This window comes from Martes martes (assembly GCF_963455335.1).
Source record: "Martes martes genome assembly, chromosome: 12".
Taxonomy (NCBI): Eukaryota; Metazoa; Chordata; class Mammalia; order Carnivora; family Mustelidae; genus Martes; species Martes martes.
The window spans coordinates 92,440,478-92,463,240 of record NC_137900.1 but is presented as its reverse complement, the minus strand read 5'-3'; the positions used below and the strand labels follow the sequence as shown (position 1 = coordinate 92,463,240).

Genomic DNA, 22,763 nt, shown 5'->3' with positions numbered 1-22,763 from the left:
GTTCTCGCTCTCTCCCATATGGCGAGCCTGCCCCTTATTGTTGTTCTGTTTATTAAGTGTTTAGCCTCCACAGCCTTCTCATGAGATGGGTAGAAGTTGGGAGGCAGTACCTCTAGATACTGTTTTACTGGCGTTCTTGTCCCACAACCCCAGTCCCATCTGCCTGGCCGCTGTTCCGCATGACCTTAGTATATTCCCGCTGGTGGTCGATGTGGTCCTGACCACGTTTGTAAGTGTTAGAAGTTGCCATTGGAAGAAGTTGTTGCCTGATCGCATGAGGAATGCTCTGGGTTTGGCAGTTTTTTCCTTACCCCAAATCTGAACACATTACGTCTAGTCCATAGGGCATCTCACAGGCTTCTATGAGCTTTCCTGATTTTTTTCTAATTTTCACTCTACAATGGGTTCATTAAACATGATCCTTCTAAAGACTGCAGCACTCTGGGCAAATGCAGCTGTCTTCCCTGAGGCCTGGATGCCATTCGGGAACACAGCCCCCTGGGTCCATGTGCCATTGCGAACCTTGCAGTGTACGTGTCCCTTGGACAAGAAGTGACTTCACCTTTCTGTGCCTCGATGCCTTCATCTGGAAATGGGGTGGTGATAGTTCTGCTCACGGGGTTTTGTGCGGATCAGGCAAAGTTCAGGCCTGCAGAGCGTAGCCCACCGTGTGGGACGTGCTAGTGCTCTGTGTGTGCTGATGTCGTTACCCGCTGTGCCCAGGGCCTCCAGTCATATGACACAGGAGATGCATGCAAAGGACCGGAGTGAGGGAGACCCCATTCCTGTTCCCGAGCCACCCACATGTTTAGTGCTTTGGTTGTATTCCTTTTCCATTGCTGATAGACACGGCCAGGTCTGAGCTGTTGGCCGTGCTGTGGCTCGGGCCACATGGGGCGTGCCCTTGGCAGGCCTCTCGAATGGACATGCCCTGTGCCCTCGAGACTGCCTTTAGGGTTCCACCCCCAAGGGATTGATGAAACACCTGTACAACAAATTATCTATGAAGGTGTTGATCCCAGCCCTGGGCGTAACAGCAAACAGTCGGAGACAGCCCAAGTCCGGTCATGGAGCACTGACTAAGCCGAATGTGGACTTAGTGGCACGACAGGACGTTCGTTTTCTGTCGGCACGAGAGCACGTTCGTAGGAGAAGTAGCACGCTGCCATTCTTGAAGAAGCCACATCTTGGGTCCCATGCCCAGAAGGGGTTGCTGACAGTGGTGGTTTGTTTGCTTTGAGTGGGGGAACGATTTGGTTTTCTTCCTCTGACTTAAAATATATAATTTTCTACGGTTAGAATATATGGTTTTTATAATTTGTAAATTTTCTTTGAAGTTCATTTTTTTAAGCATCGCCCTGTAGGAAAGGCTGCCTGTGGACCACCTGTAGAAAAACGTGTTTAGAACAGATTCTGAGTTGGGAACCGGGAGTGCAGTCACTTGTGGCCTCGGGCCTTGCCTGCTCCCGGGATCGGCCGTTCCCGAAGGCTGCGCCAGCCCTGGCCCTGTGTTACTGAGACGTGCTGCCCCCAAAGCTCCACTGCCTTGTCAGAGTCCAGCAAGTCCAGTCCTGGAAGGACAGGGTCTGATGAGAGGACGGGACGGGACGGGACTACTTCTTCCTCTTTCTCGGCACAGCCTTTCAGGGCCTAAAAATGGATCGAGCAGGAGGAAGCGGGGGAGGTACGGGGTCTAAGCCTGCTGTGCTGGGTCTGACCTCAGAGTTGTAAGACTGTGTCTTTCCTCATCTTTATAGGAAAGAACAGCAGTGTTTCAAGAATTCTCGCACTCCAAGACAGGCGTCCTTCTCTGTACGGTACGTACCCTCTGCCCTCGACGGGGAGGCTGGGCTCCCCCGCCGTTCCTCTCGCCAGGTCGCCCCGCAGCCAGCCCCTCAGGGTGCGGCTGGTCGCCTTGCACTTCTGGTGTGTCACCTGACTGTGCCGCCGCGCACAAGTCTTGCCGATTTGCTCACTAATAGTGGCAGCTGTTGGTCTGAAAATGTGTGAATCTTGGCGATTTCTATCCACCAAAAACGTGTAAATTACAGCTTTCGGGAGTAATTAGAGCTGAGAAAGTCTCTTTGCGACAGAACCCCTCTCCTGCCTCTGCTCGCCTTTTTTAGAAGGAAAATAGACGTGCTTGCACAGGCGCTCTCTGCCGCTGCCGCTGCCTCAGACTGTCGTGCCCTGTGGTTCTCCGGACCAGGTCACTCGGCCTCGGTCATGGCGGGCTTGCGTGGCCGCTGCCTCCGGCACAGAGCTGGCCTCTTGGATGCGCCTCTAACGTGCTCTTTTGAGACTGAAAACTCACTCCTTCAGTGTCCCCGCCTCTGGGGACTCACTTCACCGTGGTTGTCGCCGGCTCCTGAGATTAAAGTATCTTCCCTCCTTGTGCCATCTCGGATGATGCAACTTAACCCCCAGCTGGGTGTCTGAGAAGTGCGATCCCGAGGTTGCCCTGAAACCGGCTTGTCCCGTAGGTGAGTGCCGGACAGAACAGACTGTCAGCTCTTGGCTCACCTATCCAGGCCTTGCTTCTTTGTGCATTTACTTTTTGTTTTTTTTTTTTTTTAAGATTTTATTATTTATTTGACATAGAGAGCGCGCGCACGCATAAGCAGGGGGAGTGGCAGGCAGAGGGAGAGGGAGAAGCAGACTCCCTGCTTGGCAGGGAGCCTGACGTGGGACTCGATCCTAGGGTCCTGGGATTGTGACCTGAGCCGAAGGCTGATGCTTAACCCACTGAGCCACCCAGGCACCTGTGCAGTTACATTTTAAGGAACCTCTGCTCTGCCTTCAGTTTTCAAGGCAACAGGCATTGTTCTCTTCCTAAAGGCACAGTTTACGAGTGAGTGCAGCGTTGCGTCTCCTGTAGGAGGGGCCACCCGGTCACCCGTTTTATCACAGGGTGCCAGTTCTCACACTAGTGTGGCAAGCGGTGACTCTGTGGCTCTGTCGTCCTGATCTGGGAATGGTCACGACTGGCACACCTGCCTCCTGAGGAGGACCGAGTCCGCCCAGTGGCCCCCCGCTTGGCGAAGCCCATCCGCAAATCAGACGCAGTGTGAGCGCTCCCGCACCCCCAAAGGGCGAGTCTGCAGCGAAGATGAGTCCACAGGATCTACCTGACAAATTCGCCAGCGGTCCTTACCATGTCCAGTCAGACTTCCTGGGTCCTGACCCCTTCCTGTTTCTTTGGTCTCAGCGTCCCCCCTTGCTCCCTGCCCTCAGCCAGGCAGGCTCCTCTTCCCACCCCCCCGAATGCAGCATCCGTCCTTTTCCTGGCCTTGGGGCCTTTGCACGTGCATTCCCTCTACGGAAGCCCGCCCTGACTTGGACGAGCCCCTCCTGAGACTTCAATTTCAGGTTTTGAAGAAAGTGAGCTCCGGGAGCCCGCGTTTTCCCCCGTCAGGCATTCCCACTGCGCCCGTGCTTCTTACGGTCCTCATCACGCCTGGTCTAAGTGTCCTCTCCCCACGATCGCGAGCCCCTAGGGACGGACTGTGTCTTGTCTGCGGTCCCATGTCAGTGTCTGCCCCGGAGCAGGTGCGCGTATATACTCAGTGTTTGTGAGCCAAAGAGGTGAATATTGGAATATTGGGGCCCGAGAAACACTGTGTTGAAAACCACCCGCGTCTGCCTGCCTTCTTCTGAAGACTGAGCGAGGCGCCGCTGCGCTTGCTCGTGGCGGGGAGTCCCATTTTTCATACACGCGGAGAACCTGACGGCTGAATGTTACGGGTTGTCCATATTGGAACAGGAGCAGTAGGAACTTTTGTGGGGGAGTTTAAGACAGGAGCAGAATGTTTTATCTTGGACCTTTAAGATGTTGGGTTTGTCCCTGGTGGAAAATTTTCAAACCTCCTGGTGTTTTTTACAGACATGGGTCAGCTCTGGGTCTCAAAGTGGGCTCTAGGGATATGAAGCTCAGTGTTTTGGTTGGTTTTGATTTTGGCCTTTTTAGTAGGTTTACATGGAAGTGAAGGTCATTCTTTTTTAAAGGTAATTCTCAGTGGGGTCAGAAGCCTGTGACGACTTCCCTTGATTCATGTGGTTGACACCTGCAGGCAAAGTGAGGTCAGCCAGCCAGGGAGCACCCCTGACTTGGCAGAGCACAGCACCCCCACCCCTCTGCCCCCCGCCAGGCCCGGGTGCTGCACAGAAAGCCGACTCTCACTTGCCCGCAATCTGATGTCACTGAAGGTTCTTGGTGTGTGCTCGCTCGCTTGCCGAGGAACCTTCCAGTGTGCTGACCTTCCACCGGCTTCACGTCGTCTTCCTTGTGCCATGAAGACCACCGGAGAACCCCGGGGGTGGGAGGGCTCATTTCCGGTCACCTGTAAGCCCAGATCCGAGCCCGTGGTCTCTGGTGGGAGGAGCTCTTCCTTCGCCCTCTCCGAATTCCTGCGGTTCTGCCATGTTCATTTGCTTCAGCCTGAAGCTTCTGGTGCCCGAGAGCTTTAGGCACAGGAGACCCACTGCGGTAGATCGTGGCGAGGATGCAGAGATGCTGTCACTCTGTGTCCTTTTAAGCAGCCTGTTGCTTGCCAGGCCCTCTGCATGCTCTCCAGGAGCCTCCGTAGTGTTAATGAGGAGCGGGGGCCACGGCGTGACGGGGCGGATGGAGGACGGGCTTCTTTGGGTAGAGCGGGCTCGTGCTGTCCGTCGTGGCGGGGGCGTTTTCCCTCCTTCTTACCGTACCTGTTGCCATTTTGATTTATCATCCCAAGATCTTTTTTTAATATATATATATATTTTTTTTTTCAATTTGATTTAGAGAGACACAGCGAGAGAGGGAACACAGCAGGGGGAGTGGGAGAGGGAGAAGCAGGCTTTCCGCTGAGCAGGGAGCCAAACGCGGGGCTCGATCCCAGCACCCTGGGATCATGACCCGAGCCGAAGGCAGACACTTAACGGCTGAGCCGCCCAGGCGCCCCTCATCCCAAGATGTTTTAACGAGCTCAGAAGACTGGCTCTCCGTGTATGAGAGGCTGGGAACTGTGCTGGAACCGCTCAAAAACTCCCAGTGCTGCTCGTTAGGACTTGAAAATCCCTCCCCCGATCCATTTTCCTCCCTGCCGACTCTTCTGTTACTAGGAACAGTTAAGGATGGGTGTGTGTGCGTGTTCTCTTCCATCTTAATTACGAACAATCTTAAAGCAAGGACCTTTCTCATTTTATGTGGCCTTTCAGGACCTGCTGCGTGGCTTTGTGTCCTGTGGGTTCTCGGTGACCGTGTGAGGCCTTGCGGGTGTGAAGCGTAGGCAGAAGCGAGAGGGCAGTGGGGGCAGGACAGACCCGTCTGTGAAGGGGCGCTCCTGACGCGTTCCCGTGTCAGCTTGTGTTCTCCGGAGAAGTAGATCTAAGAAGCCGAGTTGAGAAGGGAGAAGGGATTAGCAGGAAGGAGCCGTTTGAAAGTTCCAAGCCCACTTTCCTAAATGGAATTAAGAAATCAAAGGAATCCGATGGGAGACACTGGGTTACCTACAGGGTATTTCCTCCTGCTTCGGGTGAAGAGCTCACCCTGAGCCAAAGGGGGGGACAGTGGGTTTCATCCCCATTGTTATATGGATGAGTCGATAAAGGGAAGTAGCGCGGAGTGACTGGAAAATCATATTCCTGCGCCGCGTCTGGCTGGCAGTCCAGCCCTGGGCTTTCTGTCATACACACAGCGCTCCCTGGTCGTCCCTGGAAGCATGGAGCGCGGTCACCTTTCTCCTGGCCCGGAGGGGCACTCCCAGCTCCCCTCGCTCTGCGGGCCGGTTCTCCGGGGGCCTCCGTCTTGGCTGTCCATCAGCACGTGCTTGCTTTCGGAAGACACCTGAGCCACCTGTGCTGCTTTCGTCCACCTTCTCCATTTTTTTTTTTTTTTTTTGTCTTGAAGCACACTGTTCTGTCTGTGCGGTTCTTAATCTCCCTTCCTCCTGGGGAATTTCCACTGTGCCAGGAGGCTGGGAGACAAAGGAGGCTGGGAGGTGAGGCCGTGAGAGTCACGAGAATGTCACTTCACCACCAACAATAAATGTAGACTTTCTTGGTTTTCTCTGGGGCGTGCTTTTGAGGTAAAGTTGATCTTTTCCACTTTATTTCATTCGTGTTAATGGCAAGATCATTTGGAGATGGTTGGCTGTTTACTCAGTTACGCTAACTCATGTTGCCAGTTTTTTGGCGGCTCCAGCCAAGAGCTCTCGCCTCTGACAGCTTCTGCACTCTCTCCTTCCTCCTCTGATTACGCAGCCCAATCTGTCACCCGGACAACGGGGGCCTGTACCCCGCTGATGGCTTTCCACACACGGCAATAATGACTTTTGGCAGGCCGGGAAGGCGGCAGAGGCGAATTTGCTGCGTCCCTTGCTCAGAGAGCCGGCAGGCCCCCTCTCCCTGTTAGTAAAAGCACTTTGTGAGGTTCTTGGATAAATAAATGAGTCATTTTAATCCAACTGACAGGCTGGCACCTGAGCAAGCTGCCTTCCATCTGTACTCCTTGGTCTCGTGGAGGCAGCCAATTGTCAAGCCCTGGGCCTTCAAGGCCTCACTGTTGAGTGTCTTTCAGAACTGACTTTAGCAATTCTTTTGCCCTAATTAGCTCAAAGGAATACAGTTGGGCTGGGTCTGAGGATCTAAGAGGGCAGAACACCGAAGCCTTTGCTGAGTCTCGGGCAGGTCAGTTTCCTGTCGATCCGGTGCCACTGGCTGGTGGCGTTCCAGACAATGGAGCAGACCGTGGCTTCTTTGCGGTCCTCTGCCCAGGTCGCGTGGTGGGTGCGAGGAGAATCACACCACTGCCCGATTGCCACCGTGCCAATTCCCGCCTCGTCGTGGGAGGAAATCCTTCACAGAAGCAGGCCCATTCGGTCTTTGCAGCAGCCTCATGACATGAGATTAACAGGGGGAATCTTACAGCCATCGTATAGGTGGGTAAACTGAGGGTCAGGAAGCTGTGTTAACTTGCCCGGATGGTATGGCTGTACAGGGATGGTAGAGTCCCATTCTCTGTGTTCCTGGACCATGGAGGTTATCCCTTTGTCCCATTCTCTGTGGCAGCCTGGGCTGAGAATAGGAAGGAGGACTTTCAGAAGTGTCCGGGTGATACCTGAGCTAGGGTGGCTGTCAGTGAGGGTCCCCACCCTGAGACAGGAAGTGGTGGGAGATAGGAAGATGGTGTCTCGGCCAGCACCCCCCACCACCACCCCGAGCCGGATCAGCCAAGCGGGAAATGGAACCGCGAACGGTCCCGAGAAGGCTGCTGGCATCCTTCCCCACTGTTTCAGCGTGTTTGTGCTCAGTGAGCTCCACGAACGTCATATGCTATTTTAGAGTTTCATCTGTGTTTCTTGGTTGAATTTACTAAACCGATGAGCATTAAATTTTTCACAAAGCCTGTCTGTAAAGCTTAGACAGCCCATTGTCTACACGCATCTCCCACCGCAGAGCACTTAAATAAAATAAATCACTTCTTAACAAGAGCTTAGCAGATTTAAGAACCCGTCAGGTTTTCTAAAGGCATCAGCTGTGGTTAGTGTAGAAAGCAGTGCCTGCTCCCCTTTAAGACAGAGAACTCTCTAAATTGTGTTCTCAAAGATTTCAGCTCTGGAACATCAGCCCTCCGCTCTCAGGGCAGCGGGAGCTATCTGAAAACACTTCGTGGCTGGTTGATGCACTTAGTATATTAAACTCCCACTTAACACTGAATAAATGCAGCCTAGCCACCGTTCAGAGAAACCCCGCCGGCTCGGGCATAGTTGGAGCAAAGGCAGTCCAATCCCGACCTGCCCTGAGTGGTCCCCCTACACTGGTGGCTTAGATGACGGTGGCCAGTGTCCTCCTCGGCTTCTGCCCCCAGCACCGGGCAGCACACCACAAGGCTGTCTCGGCGAGCTCCTGCAGGGACTTTGTTATTGTTCTCCAGGAAAGCTCTCTGCATGCAAAGGGCGGGGGAAGGCAAGCTGCACTTTACCGAAAAGTGCCAACAGTAAATGGAAGAAGGAAGGGCACCTGGGTGGCTCAGTGGGTTGGGCGACTGCCTTCCGCTCAGGTCATGATCCCAGGGTCCCGGGATGGAGCCCCGCATCCGGCTCCCTGCTCGGTGGGGAATCTGCTTCTCCCTCTAACCCTCCCCCCCCATGTTTGCTGGCTTTCATTCTCTCTCTCTCAAATAAACAAAATCTTTAAAAATAAATAGATACATAAATAAGTGGAAGAAGGGAATGACAGACTTCAGAAGCGATCTCTTTGCTCCCACCAGGGCAACCGTTGATGCGGACGGGCAGCGGCAGTAGACACCGAAGCCTCTGGGCAAACAGTTTTGGGAAACAGTCTCAAAGTTTTCCTCCCTAGCTTACTGATTATTGCAAAGGAGAGAGGTCCCTTCACATGGATGCCACTTCCTTGGGGGTTCATGCACAACTCCCCCCAGTGCTGGACAGGCTGCCCTCGGTCTTTCCTGGCATCCAGTCCTGGGAAGCACACCCACGGGAAAGCTCCACCGGGATCTTACCACGAGGACACAGTTAGACCCGGATTCTGGGACGTCCTTCAAGACACCTGGACTCCTTCAAAACTGAGTTGTCAAAAAACCAAATAACTAAATATTAAGGGCAGGGAAATCATTCTAGATTATGGAAGTCTAGAGGTGAGAGGTGACGGTAATAAAATCAAATGCATGATCTGTGAGCTAGTTCCTGAGTTGGGCAAGAAAAACAACTATAAAAATCAATCTTAGGTGCCTTTGGAGAAATTTGAATATGAGGTGATTATTAGAAAATAATGTTATTTGGGGCGCCTGGATGGCTCAGTCGGTGAAGCGTCTGCATTCAGCTCAGGTCATCATCCCAGGGTCCTGGAATTGAGCCCCGCATCAGGCTCCCTGCTCAGTGGGGAGCCTGCTTCTCCCTCTCCCTCTGCTGCTGCTCCCCCTGCTTGTGTCCGTGTGCCCTTGCTTGCTCTCTCTGTCAAATAAATAAGATCTTTTTTTAAAAAAAAAAGTTTAATATTTAATTTTTTAGGTATGATGCTGGTATTGTGCTTGTGAGGAAGAATGTCCTTTTACTTAGGAGGTAACATGCTAAAGTAGAGATAAAACATCAGTGGTATTTGCAATTTCCTTTCAAAGGGCTCAGAAGAGTATGTGTGTAGAGAAAAAGAAAGCGGATGTGCACAGACTCGGGGTTGCTAGATCTGGATGAAGGGTTCATGAGAGCTCATCGTACTATTCTTCCAACTTTGGGGTTTAAATTTTTCTAGATAAAAACTTGGGAGGAAATAATGGACAAATGATACAGGAAAACACAAGGAGAACCATAAAAACCACCCCAGTCCTTCTACCCAGAGACAGCTGCAGGGGATAGTTCCGGTGAGCCTCCTTCCGGCCATGGGCTCCCCGGCCATCTCTCTGTTCCTCTCTCCATTTATCCATCTACGCATCTAATGTCTTGTTTTCTGGTAGCCTCCTTTTTTTTTTCTTTGGATTTTTTTCTGGAAGAAACCAGGCTGTCCGTGCTTTACAATACTCCACATTCCAGATTGGACTTCTTGTTGGGCCCACGTCTCCTCCCTCCCCGACACTTCCTGTGGACTAGGAGTTGGGGTTCTGTACCTGGTTAAGATTTGCTCGGATTTTTGGAAAGAATACCCCATAGGCAGCACCGCGTCCTTCCTGTGGCATGACAGCTTGTTGCCTCTCCAGTGAGGTCAAAACGTTTACGTCATTTCACCGTCAAAATTGCCAAAGTCCCTTCAAGGAGGTCCAGCTTCAACCCTTGTCTGCCGCCCCCAATCCCGTCCCCCGCAGGTAACATTCTGTGAGCTTTTGGCTTTTCTCCTCCATTATTTCTTTTCAAAATGTGGGCGGATACATTTGTATTTCCCTCATTTCTCACACGAAGGCCTACTCTGTGCACCAGAACGGATGGTAGAGATTCTCCGTGTCTGTACACTGGCGCCTCCCTCCCGTCTCAGCCGTGGGACACGCTGCTGCAGGGGGTCGGTGGGACGGTCTTTCAGTCCACCCGTCTCCGGCCAGACGCTGGGGCTTTTCCACACCTGCAGTTACAGATTTTGCCGAAATGAGTAGCTTTGTGCATGCAGCATGCTGTATTTTTGCCAGTGTCTTTGGGATGGATTTCTAGGCGTGAGATTGCACCTGGGTCAGAGGGCAAGTGCATATGTAGTTTCGCTGGGTCCTGCCGGACTTCCCACGGGAGGGTTTTAGACGATTTTGCGTTCCCACCAAGAGCTAATGAGGGATGCAGCATCTTTTTCGATGAAGGAATAGCACAATACGGCCTTGGAAAAGTAAAGTGGACCTGGATTTGAGGGCTGCCTCTACTTAGTTGTGTGTCTTTGGACAGACTACCTCGTCTGTCCGAATCTTGGTTTCCTATCCATCAAATGGGAGGAGTCGTGGTGCTGCAGAGTCGTTTGGAAGAGCCCTCGAGGTCGTACAGTGAAGCACTCACGCTGCCAGTGCCTAGTCGGTGCTCAGGACATGGCAACTGCGGATAACCGTGTTAGGACTGTCATGCTTGGACACGAGTGCCCCGCATCAGTTTGTCCCACTGGAAGATGCCCGTTCTCCAGTCCCTGCCAGAAGGGTCAGGCAGACGCTCGAGAGCAGAGAGCCTGTGCTCCTTGGGTGGCAACGAGCTGAGAGAAAAAATACATCTTCTTTGCTTTTGCAATGTGTGTGTCCGGTCAAGTAAGTCTTTGGCTGGTGCTGTGATGTAACTGTCAGAGGAGGTGGGACATTATCTGGTCTCTGCTGCTCTCTGAGGCTGAGAGGTCCTCAGTCAGACTTTGCAACTCCCCTCCACAAGGGAGTACTTTGGGGTGACCTTCCACATATGTCTCAAAGCCATGTCGCTGTCAGGTATTGCCTCTTGGTAAGGGGCTCGGGAAAGAACCCACGAGAGCATTGATTTGTAGAGTGGTTCTTCAGAGCAAATGTGAAAGTAATAATACATGCTAGAAGTTTCCAGAGTTCTTACATGACACAACTGATTGTGACTTCAGTTCTCGGGCTAATAGTTTATGTTCTAGTAGAGTGGGGGGTGACGCCTGACCAACAGGTTCTGGAGAACTTACCCCCAAGTTCGAATTTTCGAGCACAGATGGACTTCAGTGGCTCTCTGAAGTTGTATGCCGCTGTGAGTGTGTGTGTACGTGTGTGTGTGTGTGTACACCGGCCTGTGCACACTGGGGGGTCGCGAGCCCTCATCGTTTGCATTAGATTATCAGATGGATCCATGGCCCAAAAAAGGTTCAGAAACTCAGTCCTAAGTCATTTTTTTTTTTTGTTTTGAAGGATGTTGCAGCTCGGGGCTTAGATCTCCCTCAAGTCACGTGGATTGTTCAGGTAATTTTTTAGTTGTTAAGGTGTGAGCTCAAGGCGGGAATACATGATTGCGAATAGATGCGTTGGCTTTAAGTGGAATAATTATTATTAGCCTCTTGGGTGTTGCCCTGGTAACCAGGCAGCAACCAGCCTTATCTGCTCATTGCTCCTGATAGCTTTCCGGAACCCAGCCAGCCCACCCCACCGCTGCAGGGAACCAGCCAGACTGAGCAGTCGTGGGAGGGAGGGGCGGGCTGCCCTGCTCCCAGCCTAACGCGTGTCACACACAAAGTTCCAGCAATGTGCAAATAACAGGAATTACCAGGGCCCTTGGGAGGCCTCACTGTGTCCAGAAGGAGATGGCTCAGCTGTCCTGAGAGCCGTGTCCGTGTACATTGACCTGCAGGGGGCAATTAAGTCCCTGACAGCGTCTTACACGTACCTCTAGCCTTAGACGCTTTGCCAGAGGGTACAGGTGTTAGCACTAGAGTCTAGTGGTTTCAGTTCTGTTTTTTCTTTTCGTTAGTCTGCAGAATGGTATTTTTATGCCCTTCCGTGTGGGGGCCAGAGGACACGTGCCCCGTTTACGTGAGTCATGGTTTATTCACATTTTAGTGGAATTGCATGCCTGTCACTGGCTAGGAAGTCCGATCTGCTTGCTGCAGACGGCCGCCTTTCCACTGGAGGCATTGTGTCTGCTTTCCTGATGGCCACAGAGCAAAGTAAAGATATAAAGGCAGGATACTTTTAATATGGGGGGCAGGAGGTGGACAGAAAATTGATCGTTCAGAGCTTTTCTGTATCGTGAGATTGATTAGATCCGTGTGTCTGCCCTTCCCCCATACATTGTAGTCCTTCTGGGCCTCTGGTCTTTGAGTCGTGTAGCGGCAAAGAACAGGAAGGAAGGATGGTGAGATGGTCAATTCCTTTTCATGGTGACGAAGCTAACGCCCTAGAGAAGCTGAAATAATGTGTTCTGCCGAGTCAGAGTCTGCCTTGTCCCTCAAGTCAGGCGTGCTGTCCTTCGGAGCAGGAGCAAGTCCCTGGGGGAGGGGACCGGCCTCTCAGCCGCCCCTCGGCTCCGTGCCTTTGGGATTGGGTGGAAGGGCAGTGAGGCGGCGCGGACCAGCTCCTGGCGGCCCGGCCACGGAGTGAACTCCGATCCGCGCAGCCAGCCCCTTCCTCCTGACCCCGTCCAGTCCTCCGTGGCCTCTGCCCACTGCTGTGTCTGCCACGGAAGCAGGCCAGGGCCGCGCGGCCGTTGTGCAGAGGGCGCCCCGCCTGCCTCGGACTTCACCTTGAGCGGTCACCGTGGTGAAAAGATGCGATAGGAAAATGAAGAGACCTGTGGAGAAGTAAAATTACAGAGGAGATACTGGGACAGGAAGGCGGCTCGCTCATCGGAAACTTGGCCGCTGTTCACGTTTGCGTGTCAGAGCCTCGTTATTTCCAGTGAAGTCGGGGGTTTCAGGGTTGAGTGACTTCTCCTTGGGATTGCGTGAGGGTAACCATAGCACCGGGGTTTAATTCTTGGGATACCTGGAGGCAGGTGAGGGGTATTGCACTTCCAATTAATGGCAATCCCTTGATCTGTGAATGCTTCATTTTTGTTACCCTTTTTAGTACAACGCACCGTCTTCACCTGCTGAATACATCCACCGGATTGGGAGAACCGCCCGGATTGGCCGCCGTGGGAGCAGCCTGCTCATTTTGGCTCCTTCGGAGGCAGAATATGTCAACTCGTTGGCTTCTCACAAAATCAAGTGAGTCAGAAACCTGAACGGGGTTTCGGCTGATCTCACCTAATTAACTTTCTGTCGCCTTTACAGTGGATGGGCCTTGTAAGCTGACGGAGAGCCATTAACCCTTGTGATCCCTAAATGAGTCCCAGAATAGCCAGTGGCAAACACCAAAACCCTTCATCCCGTCAGCACATGACAATTTTCATTGTGTTGCCAGACGAAGTCACGGAGCGATCTGTTGCGCTTGGTTTTTCTGTAAGAGAGAGGTCTGTGCTTCATTCCCTTTCTGTCAGGGACGTGTGCACGGCCCTCACAGCCAGTCGCTCGAAGACCTTCCTTACTCACAGTTTTTATTTTTACGCTCAACATTTTGTACATTTAAAGGGAATTTGTCTTTGAAAAAAGTAGTACTTTTGACTCATCACACAGTACCCCCTCCCCCAGGAAAATAAACCCAGGGAGGAAACATTTGGGGGGCAGCCCAGATGCGCGCACCCCCTCACAGCCCGGGCTGTGTGGCCACCGTCTCGTGCACAGCCGCCACACTGAGCGAGACCCTGCTCCTGCCCTGGCCCGCCAGCTCGCCGACCGCAGGAAGGGCAGTCGGGGCCTCCAGCAGACGCTGACCTCGCCCAGGAAGGACAAGCGAAGCAGAGACGGAGAAGAGTGTCTCAGCCAGGCCGGGAGCGAATAAGTCACGCGCGTCACAGAGATGAGTGTTTCGTCGTGTTTTCTGTACAACCTCCAGCAGCTGAAGTAACAAGCCCTGAGAATAGGCTGCCGAAGGCGTACGGTTTTCACACTGTCTACTTGCAAGCATTTCTTCTGCTCAGACATAGCACAGTGATGTGGAAAGTGTTTCTGGAGGCACAGAAGAGTCCTCTGTGTGCGCCCAGGAGGGTGGGACACCATTCCTGCCATGCCTGGGCGCCCGGATGCCTGCCCGCCTGCTTCTGGGAACCGCCATGACGCTGGCCCCCGAGGACCTCGCCTGCCGGCGCTTCGCCTTGCCCAGCCCGGTGTTTTAGGAGAAGCCCCGAGTAAACGATGAGGTCTTCTCTCTCTCAAGTATAGGGCCGGCAGAATCCCGGCATTCTGCACCTGGACTGGGATTTCCAGACGGGTGGCATGGGACCTGGTCTGGGGACCAAGCGCAGGCCACCCGCACGGAGAGCTGCCTGTGACTGTCCCCACCAACCCGCCGTAGTCCCCACCTGCAGAGCTGTCCCTTTTCCTGTCTCTCTCAGCACCTGCAGAGAAAGTCGTCCTCCCTCCCTCCTTGCACCCGGGGCTGACTGCAGCACTCCGCTGTCTCGGGGTTGCTTGTGGGAACATCTGTGGGCTGGGGCTTCCTCAGAAAATGTGCCTGCACACACCCTTCAGTGGTAGGGAGGCAGGACCCCACTTCTGATGAACCTGGTGGCGATTTTGAGTGGGTCCAACTAATCCCAGCTTGGGTTTTCCTGTCCTTTATTATCTTAAAGCGATTTCACTTTGCAAGAGTGCTTTCTGTTGCTTTCGGGAAGACTGCAGATTCTATCTCCCTTGTAAGAGGAATGCTGACCGTCAGTTGTTCAATCCCCTTTCACCAAGAGCTTCCTCTCCAGCTGGTTTCCCAGGCCTTTGGGCGAGGGGCTGGCCGTCCTTTTTGTGGGTGCTTTCAGGGCCGAGGACAGCCCTCCACTGGGCAGCTGGACCCTGGAAACACCGAGGAGTGGAATGAAAACCCACGGACGTAGCCCCTTCTCCCATTTTCCCTTACCGCGTCCTCCCAGGCTGGGAACCTGTCATGCCACTGCGACTGTTTTCCTCGGGCACGGGAACTTGTCGACCTCCAGAAAGTGTTTTCAGAGCCGGGTGTCGGCATCCACGGGTGAATTTGTCGTCACTGCACCTCGGCGGCCTTTTATCTTCAGCTGCCTTTCCTCTACCTTCTGTTCCAGACCTACAGATTCATGTTCTCCATTCCTTCCTGTCCTCAGCTCCTGGATGTTCTCCTGGGCTCATTCACTGGGACCTGATAAGCTCAGAAAAGTGGGTGCCCGCGCCATGGAGTCGGGCGATAATTGCCCAGGCCCACAGCACGCGCCTGGGTGCCTCTGCCTCTCTGCTCTCAAGTTGTCTTTAATAAACGCATTCAGGCTGATGGCTCTGAAAGGCTCAAATGTAAACCTAAATTCGAAAGGGGAAAATAATAGCACCAGCCTGAATATTAGTGAGCCACGTGTATTTTAAAGCTACAAGAACTACACTCGTTCTCTGTGACCGTCTCCTCTGGAAAAAACCGTGCCAGCGGTATTCGTGGGGGATCCGGCACAGCCGTGTGCCCATTCCGGAGAAGCGCCACGATCCAGGGGTTCCGAGTGTTTGGGCTTGCAGGGGAAGCTCAGAAAGATCAAGACAGAAGTACCCAGAGGAACAGAGTCGGGTCTCTTGTGGCGAGACCATCCGTTCCCGCGGGAAAGAGTCCTTTTCATCTCTGCCCTGAAAATGCCCCCACTGAACTTTGTGCCCCTCATCCACTGACTGCCCTGTGGGCCTGATGTAATCAACAGCAACCCCCCCCCCGCCCCGAAATACTAGTCAGAGTTACGCTGTAGCCTTGGCTCCTGCTTCTTGATTCCTGAGGAAGGGCTGGATGTTGGGTATCTTGACTTAACACAAAAAAATTACACGTAAGAAGACCTGATTACAAAGTGTGCCATGGAAGGAAGCAAACTTGAGCATTTTTGGAATACAAAAGGTGCACTGCTAAATATTAAAAAGAAAAAAAAGAAAAGAAAAATGGAGAAGAAAGGGGTATGTGTGTGTGTGTGTGTGTGTGTGTGTGTGTGTGTGTGTGTGTGTTTTGCCTCAGAACCTGGGAGACAGGCAGCAGGATGCTGGGACGGCTGATGAATTAGAGCGGAGATTCAGGAAGGCAGGCTGAGGCTCACGGCAGCAAGGGCCATCACAGCAAATTGCCGCCTGCCTTCGTACACCGCGCACTGTGGAACTCGCCCTGACAGTATAATTTAGCAGCTGGGGCAAGAGGCAGGCGCCCTGGGCCGTTGCCACCTCTGTCTAGATGCCCAGGACTTTGATTCCACATCCTTCTGACTTCCCGGTGTTTGCCAACTTCTTCCCTGTTTTCCGCTTCTCCTTTAAACATGTTTCTAATGAAAGTCGTCATTGGTTTATTAAAATGTAAATGCTTCATCAAAACGTGTATTTCTTAGATCAGGCTTGAGACAGTTCCCTGAATTTATTTTTCTGTCTCTTTTCGTAGTAAGGCAGGGTGGATCAGATCTGCCGATAGAACCATAAACAAGCAGAGTAGATTGGCTTTGTTCCTCAGAAGCAGCGATTTCTTAGAATAGGAGGGAGGCCCTTTTAAACCGTAAATCACTGCAGTCCGTTGTCCGCTCCCGCTCACTCACGGTGCCTGGGCGCCCCGCGCTGTCACGTGGACACCCACAGCAGGGCCGGGCCCTGGCCGCAGTGCCAGCGCCACCCTCCTTTCAGAGCGCGCGGCCTCGGCGGTGTGTGTCGTTCTTTGTATCCCGACTCGGAACGGCCTTACTCTTTGTTTCCTCTCCCTGCTTCCAGGGCTCACCCCCGAGTCCTTAGTTCCCTTTACTTTTCCTTTTTTTCCCCTCGAGAAGAGAAGTGACGAATAGAGGCGGGTCCGCTAGATAAAGAGAAAGACAGGCCTGGCCGTGTTTTCACCTTCAGATTTCCAGGCATGAACAAGAAGCAAGCTCGGCAGCCACAGCTTTGCTCTCTCACATGAAAAATAGATTTTCCATGAAACCATGAGCCCTTTCCCCCAAACGGCTACCCTCACGGTACCTGCTCTGCCTTCTCCGGTTGACTCCTCCTGCTGTAAAAAGATTTCACGTATCCATGGGCCTGCGAGCTGGCAGCGGAGAGAATGTGGAGGGGCGGGGGCTGGGGGTGTTCGGGGAAGCGGTGACACATTTCAGGTAAATCGCTGTCAGAGACGTGACATTTTCATTCATAGCTTTGTCAGAGTAACCTTTGGGGGAAAGGGGGGTGGTTGTCTTCTCCCACGTGAGAGGTTGCCATTCATGTATTAATTTGCTGTTACATTTAAAAAAAAAAAAAGAAACAACATACAAGGAAATCATTTATCTTTTTATGATCTGTTTTTTTCCCCAGAATTCCTCCTTCCCTTTTTTTTTTTCTTTCCCCTCCCTGAGAAGTATGTTTTCAGCAGCTCCCGCTTCTTCCTCGGGCCCTAATACCTGAATCTGCACGCACCGCCCGAGCCTCAGTGCCGTGGCGTCACAGGACATGGGGAACGCGGAGGCTTCCCCGCCCCGCCACAAGGCAGGGTGGGCCTCCTCGCCAGGCTCAGGGTGGCTTCTGCTCACAGCAGAAGCCCAAACTGTGATCTCAGCTGTTTGTCCACAGCTCTGGGTCCGTCAGAGGTCATTTGCCCCCCACCCCTAACAATTAAGAGGTGAGAAGGTAGACGCCCTTCTGGGTGGAGGAGAAGAGAGCTCTGGTGCTGGGGTCACTGCTCAGCCTTCCCTGAGGAGCTGACCCCAGCGGTTAAGGACCTTTGGCCACCTGGACCCACCCCCTGGCTTTTTTTAAAGTCTAAAACTAAAGAGACTATTGGAAATGTTTTTTTTTTTTTAATTTCTTCTTCTGCCCAAGTCAAGGTAGTCTAGGAATAAGCAGGCCTCCGTGTCGACATGTATTAAACATGACATGGGGCGCCTGGGGGGCTCAGTGACTTAAACCTCTGCCTTCAGCTCGGGTCATGATCTCGGGGTCCTGGGATCGAGTCCCGCATCGGGCTCTCTGCTCAGCAGGGAGCCTGCTTCCCCCTCTCTCTCTGCCTGCCTCTCTGCCTAGTGTGATCTCTTTCTGTCAAATAAATAAATAAAATCTTTAAAAAAAAAAATAATGGCGTGATCCCTACAGAGGAGAGTCTAAATGTAGGCTGTTTGCAAGTCACCAGAGAAGATGGAAAGTGTTGGAAGTGTGACCCCCATCTGTCCCTGTCGTGTCACAGAGGTCCCTTCCTTCCAAACTCCTTCTGAAGGCTTAGGAAACTATTTCCTGTAAAGGTGTAGCTTCTGCTTTATATCCAATTAGCTTGAGAACAGGCCAGTTTTATGCATCCAGATTCCAGATGTTGGAAGAACAGGAAGTTTACCTTGATGTGCTCTTCCCTTCGCAGCGTTTCTGAGATGAAGATGGAAGAGATTTTGTCTGTTCTGACAAGGGACGACTGTTTCAAAGGGATCCGGTGGGGAAGCCAGGTGAGTTTTTTACTTACTGTACTTGTGAGCGGACGTCACTCATTTCTTGATTGGGGGTGATGGAGACTGTGCGCGTGGGATAGTTCGTTCCTCTGTCAAGCAGGCGTCTAAGGGACCACGAACGTTAAGGGAGGCCAAACCTTGACTCTGGTTTTCTCTCTCTTTGCCTCCGGATGCATTTGCTGGTTTCATCCGGTTAATGGTCCATTCTGGAAGTCCGCCAGGCCGCAGCAGGCTTCCCAGAAAGGAGGGCTCCTTCTGGCCTAGAGTGAGTTTGGGGCAGGGTTACATGCTCGGCCCTGGTGGTCCCTGTCCAGATTATCAGTGACGACGACGGACGGGACTCATCGGCCCAAGACAACGTGGAAGAACTAGCTCTCTCTGTGTCTCCTTTCAGACACACTTAGTTCATCCATTTTTTAGTGTGGGTGCCACGCTCCTCGAGGAGTAACGTTGAGATCGTTATGGAGAAAAATCTGTGTTACCCAGGCAGCTCCATGGAGAGACCCGGGGCGTCCTTCCCTGCTGCTTCTCTGCGGCTTCGCCCCTGCTCGGCTGCTGGTCCCCACCCCGCCCCACCCATGCCCAGGACGTCACAGGCACGTGTGTGTAATGCTGCCGAATGCAGTTTTGTCTATGAAATATTAATTATTTGAATATTTTACACTTGTTTTCTTAAGCCTAAGGATAGACTGGAAAATTAGAGCCAAATAGATGAGGTGTAAGAGTTTCTTTTGTGTGTCAAGAGGTGTCTTTCTTTGGATCGATCTTCTCCCTGAGGCTGGGACCTGGTTTGACAGGCCCTGACTTCAGTCCTCTTGTTCCAGAGAGAACCTGAGGAAATGCGTTCCTAGAAAAGGCAGAGGGACACAGTCCCAGCGTGTGTCCCGGGGCCCTGCCGCACTCTTCACACACTTGGTCCGCTTGACTCCTGCCAGCGACCCCGGCAGGCAGGTGCTCTTGTCCCACGTCCTAGGTGAGTGGACAGGGCCTGGAGCGAGGGGTGAGGGGACGTCCGCAGGGGCGGCCTGGCTTCAGAGCACGTGGTCTGCCCGCGGTGGCAGCATGCTTCCCTTACTGTTCCCAAGACCAAGGCAGCACAGCTAGACGGCTGTTCAGTCGGGGGACGTTAGCCATCGCCGTCATTGGGGCGAGACTTGGTCGGTGAGCGCCCCCGCAGCAGAGAACCCTGCAAGCGAGAGAAGCAGTTAAAGACTCTGTCGATCGACAGTTGCTGTGATCGGTATGTCGTCAGGACACATCCCACAGTGATCGTTTGTTGTCAGGGGAGGGGCCCAGTCACCAAAACAGACTCTCGTTGGTCCTGGCAACACTTCTTCTGCAGCTGCTTCTAGGTCGGGTTTTCTCATGTTCCCCTGGACACTGCATTACAGGCGTGGGACAGCATGGGGGAGGCAGGGAACCGTTCCTGCGGGCAGCGCAGCGGAGAGGTTAAGGGCACGGCCTCGGGGTCGGATTCCTAATCCCCGTTACCAGCTCCGTGGCTCTGGGCAAGGACTAGAGCCTCCTAAGCATTCGTGTCATCGTACGTCATGTTCGTATTCTCGTGAGGAGATCGGAGGATTGAGTGAGAAAGAACCTAAAAACCCCAACACAGTTGCGAGGGGTGTCCGTCGTCGTCGCCATCAGTCAGTGGCGGGTGTGGGATTCAGAGTTCAGACTCGGTGACACGAAGCCCGGGGCTTTCTGCTGTGTCGCCTGCTCCCCAGAAATAAGAGCAACCGTAAAGCCACAGGACACGGGGAAGGCTCGGTCCCATCTCATCTTTACTTGCACTTCCTGGGACTGGCTCTGGTGTCGGTGTTTGTCCGCGAACCGGGCACACACCACTTCTGTCCAGGGAGCTGATCGTCAAGTGCTTCTGTGGATGGGGCACACGTTCCCCCCGAGGGGGCAGGGCAGCCGCAGCGCCCTCTGCTCTTCCGGGAGCAAGCCGTTGGCGTTCCTCCACCTGCGCCCTCCCGTGGCCTTGTGCGCCAGCGCCTCCCCACCCCCCACCCCCAACCCTGTAAGTCCCTTCCTGGGCGTGAGGCCAGCCTTGAAGCCATGCTGGAGCCCTGAGGCAGGCAGACTTGGGTTTCAGTCCCTGCCTCACAGCTGGTGGTTTTGCAGCCTGGGACAGGTTGTCATCTCTGCAGCCTCAGTGTTCCCATCTGTAAGCTGAGAACACAGGTGCCCATTTTGAAGGTTCCTGTGAGATTGACCTAAAATTCGGCAGAAAACACTCCATGCCCTTCTGGGCCCTGTCAGTTTGTCCCAGCCGCAAGCTCCTGCCTTGATGGAGGGGGACAAATAGCGTATTTTTGTATTTTTAAGGTGTGGTGGACTTCGTTTTTAAAAAGAAAAAAGTGCTTAGAGCACCTGGGTGGCTCAGTCAGGGAAGCATCTGCCTTCAGCTCAGGTCGTGATCTCAGGGTCCCGGGATTGAGTCCCACGTCAGGCTCCCGGCTCAGCGGGGAATCTGCTTCTCCCTCTGCCTGCCCCACCCCCGCCCTGCCCCTGCAAATTCTGTGTGCTTGCTTGCTCTCTCTCTCTCAAATAAATAAACAAAATCTTTTGAAAAAAGAAAAAAAAGGGCTCAGCAAGGTTGGGCTTTCACTGACACCAAATAACTGGTTAGCTTAGAATACTAATTATACTGGGTCCCATGTGTCCCGTTGATGCAAACCTGGCTTGTTTAACCACAGTTAACTTGAATTCAGACGCCAAAGAGAAACTAAATGAAATTGACTATATTCCTAATTATTACACATATCTACAGCCTCGAAGAGGGGTTTACGTGTGTGATCCGTGTGAATAATAAGACGAATAAAGTGGGTGCTAGGTACAACTTGTAGTTACGTTTTTCGTAAGAAATGCAGTATGTTTTAATTGCTGTTTGCAGTCTGGGCAGTTGTGTCTAGCACGTGAACTGGCATCAGACAGATAAATGTGAGCTCAGTAAACAGGCCTTTTACACACGTAGCCAGACACCTCATTAGAAGGCCCTCTTCTCCTCACTCGGTTGAAGTCCATTGTAAATGTCCCTTTGGCACATACATTTTTGGGCTTCTGTGAACAGAAAGAGAGTGAGTGAAGCATCTGTAAAATGTATATTTCATATTTAGGTGTATGAAATATATATGGCTACGTCTGGGTGTGCGAATGCTCACCCACCTACAAAGAGAATAAATTTGATCTTTCAACTTTACTGGGAAGCACCCGGAAGGTTCTAGGGAAGTGTGAGGGTGAAACTCAACTTGGCAATCAGGTGATTAAAACAAAACCCTTCCGTTTAGTTTTTAAAATACCTTAGAAGTTAGCAATATCAAGATGTGCTTACCAAAAAAAAAAAAAAAAAAAGAAAAGGAAAAAAAAGCCACGCTCCGCCACCACTGCTACCATCTACAACTTTTTACAACAGAAAAAAAAAAAACGCAGCTCGAGTATCTTCAGCTCCTCTGTTGCCTGATAGGTGTGAAATTTTCATCTTCAAAGTATGCACACAATCCAAACATGTTTTTTCTACGAGTTTTTTTGTTCTACGAAACACGCCTATAAACAGACCTTAACAAAAAAACTGGGCCGTGGTAAGATATTAAAATGAGATCAGCAGCCCCTTCCCTCATTTCCTTTGATCATCTGTTCTCTCCGGGATCAGTAGGGCTTTACGTATGAAGGAATCCTGAGTGTGGACCCTTGGAACTGCGTTTTCCTAAGCCAGCCCTGGTCCACTAGTTACCAGTTAGCTCCATTAACCAGTACTGGGTCTGTGCGTCTTTGAGGGGTGGGCGCGCCGGTCCTGCAGGGCACTCGTGCGCCTTCCGGGCTTTGACCCACTCTCATTACGGCAGCGTTTTCCCTGTCTGGGACTGAGCTGGTGCTACGTGCGTGGCTCTGCCCCTGTCTTCAGTTTAAATTTAGACTGTCCTCCCCAGAAGACAACTGAGAAACACCTCATTCTCAAGAGGGGTAATTTTAAAATAAAGTATTTCTGGAAGTGGGGGTAGAGAGAGAAAGACATGCTTTTTCCTGAGTATATTATGTTTTCTGCATTAACTTTTCCTCATATTTCCCTAAAACTGACCTCCTCATTTCAAATGCGTGAACCTAGTATTATCGCCTTTTTTCTATCTATTTCACTTGTACACACACATTATATAAGTGTGTGTATGTAATTTTTTTTTTTTTTTTGGTTGGGAAGAAAAGATGCCTCATTTTGAAACCTAAAGGGGGAATAAGAAAAGCCCTTTGTAATATATTGCCATATTATCACTAAATCCCCTGACAGTTGTGACACAGAAGCAAGTCACCTGTCACTTAAGCTTGAGGTCTCTTTAATTTTCTCCTGGAATTCGCACCAGGCTGTCTTTAATTTGAGGCCTTTATTGGAATTCTGAAACCTCTCTG

The 22,763-nt window shown here is 52.2% G+C and overlaps 1 protein-coding gene across 1 annotated transcript in view; it reads left to right on the top strand.

Annotated features, from left to right (window-relative positions):
- The window catches only part of DDX31 (DEAD-box helicase 31), a 69,242-nt gene that overhangs the window by 21,709 nt on the left and 24,770 nt on the right, over window positions 1-22,763 (top strand). The window contains exons 14-17 of the mRNA XM_080819561.1: window positions 1,758-1,817; window positions 11,306-11,356; window positions 12,959-13,098; window positions 18,272-18,353. Of these exons, the coding sequence (XP_080675687.1) occupies window positions 1,758-1,817; window positions 11,306-11,356; window positions 12,959-13,098; window positions 18,272-18,353 (333 nt within the window). The remainder of the gene's footprint in view (window positions 1-1,757; window positions 1,818-11,305; window positions 11,357-12,958; window positions 13,099-18,271; window positions 18,354-22,763) is intronic.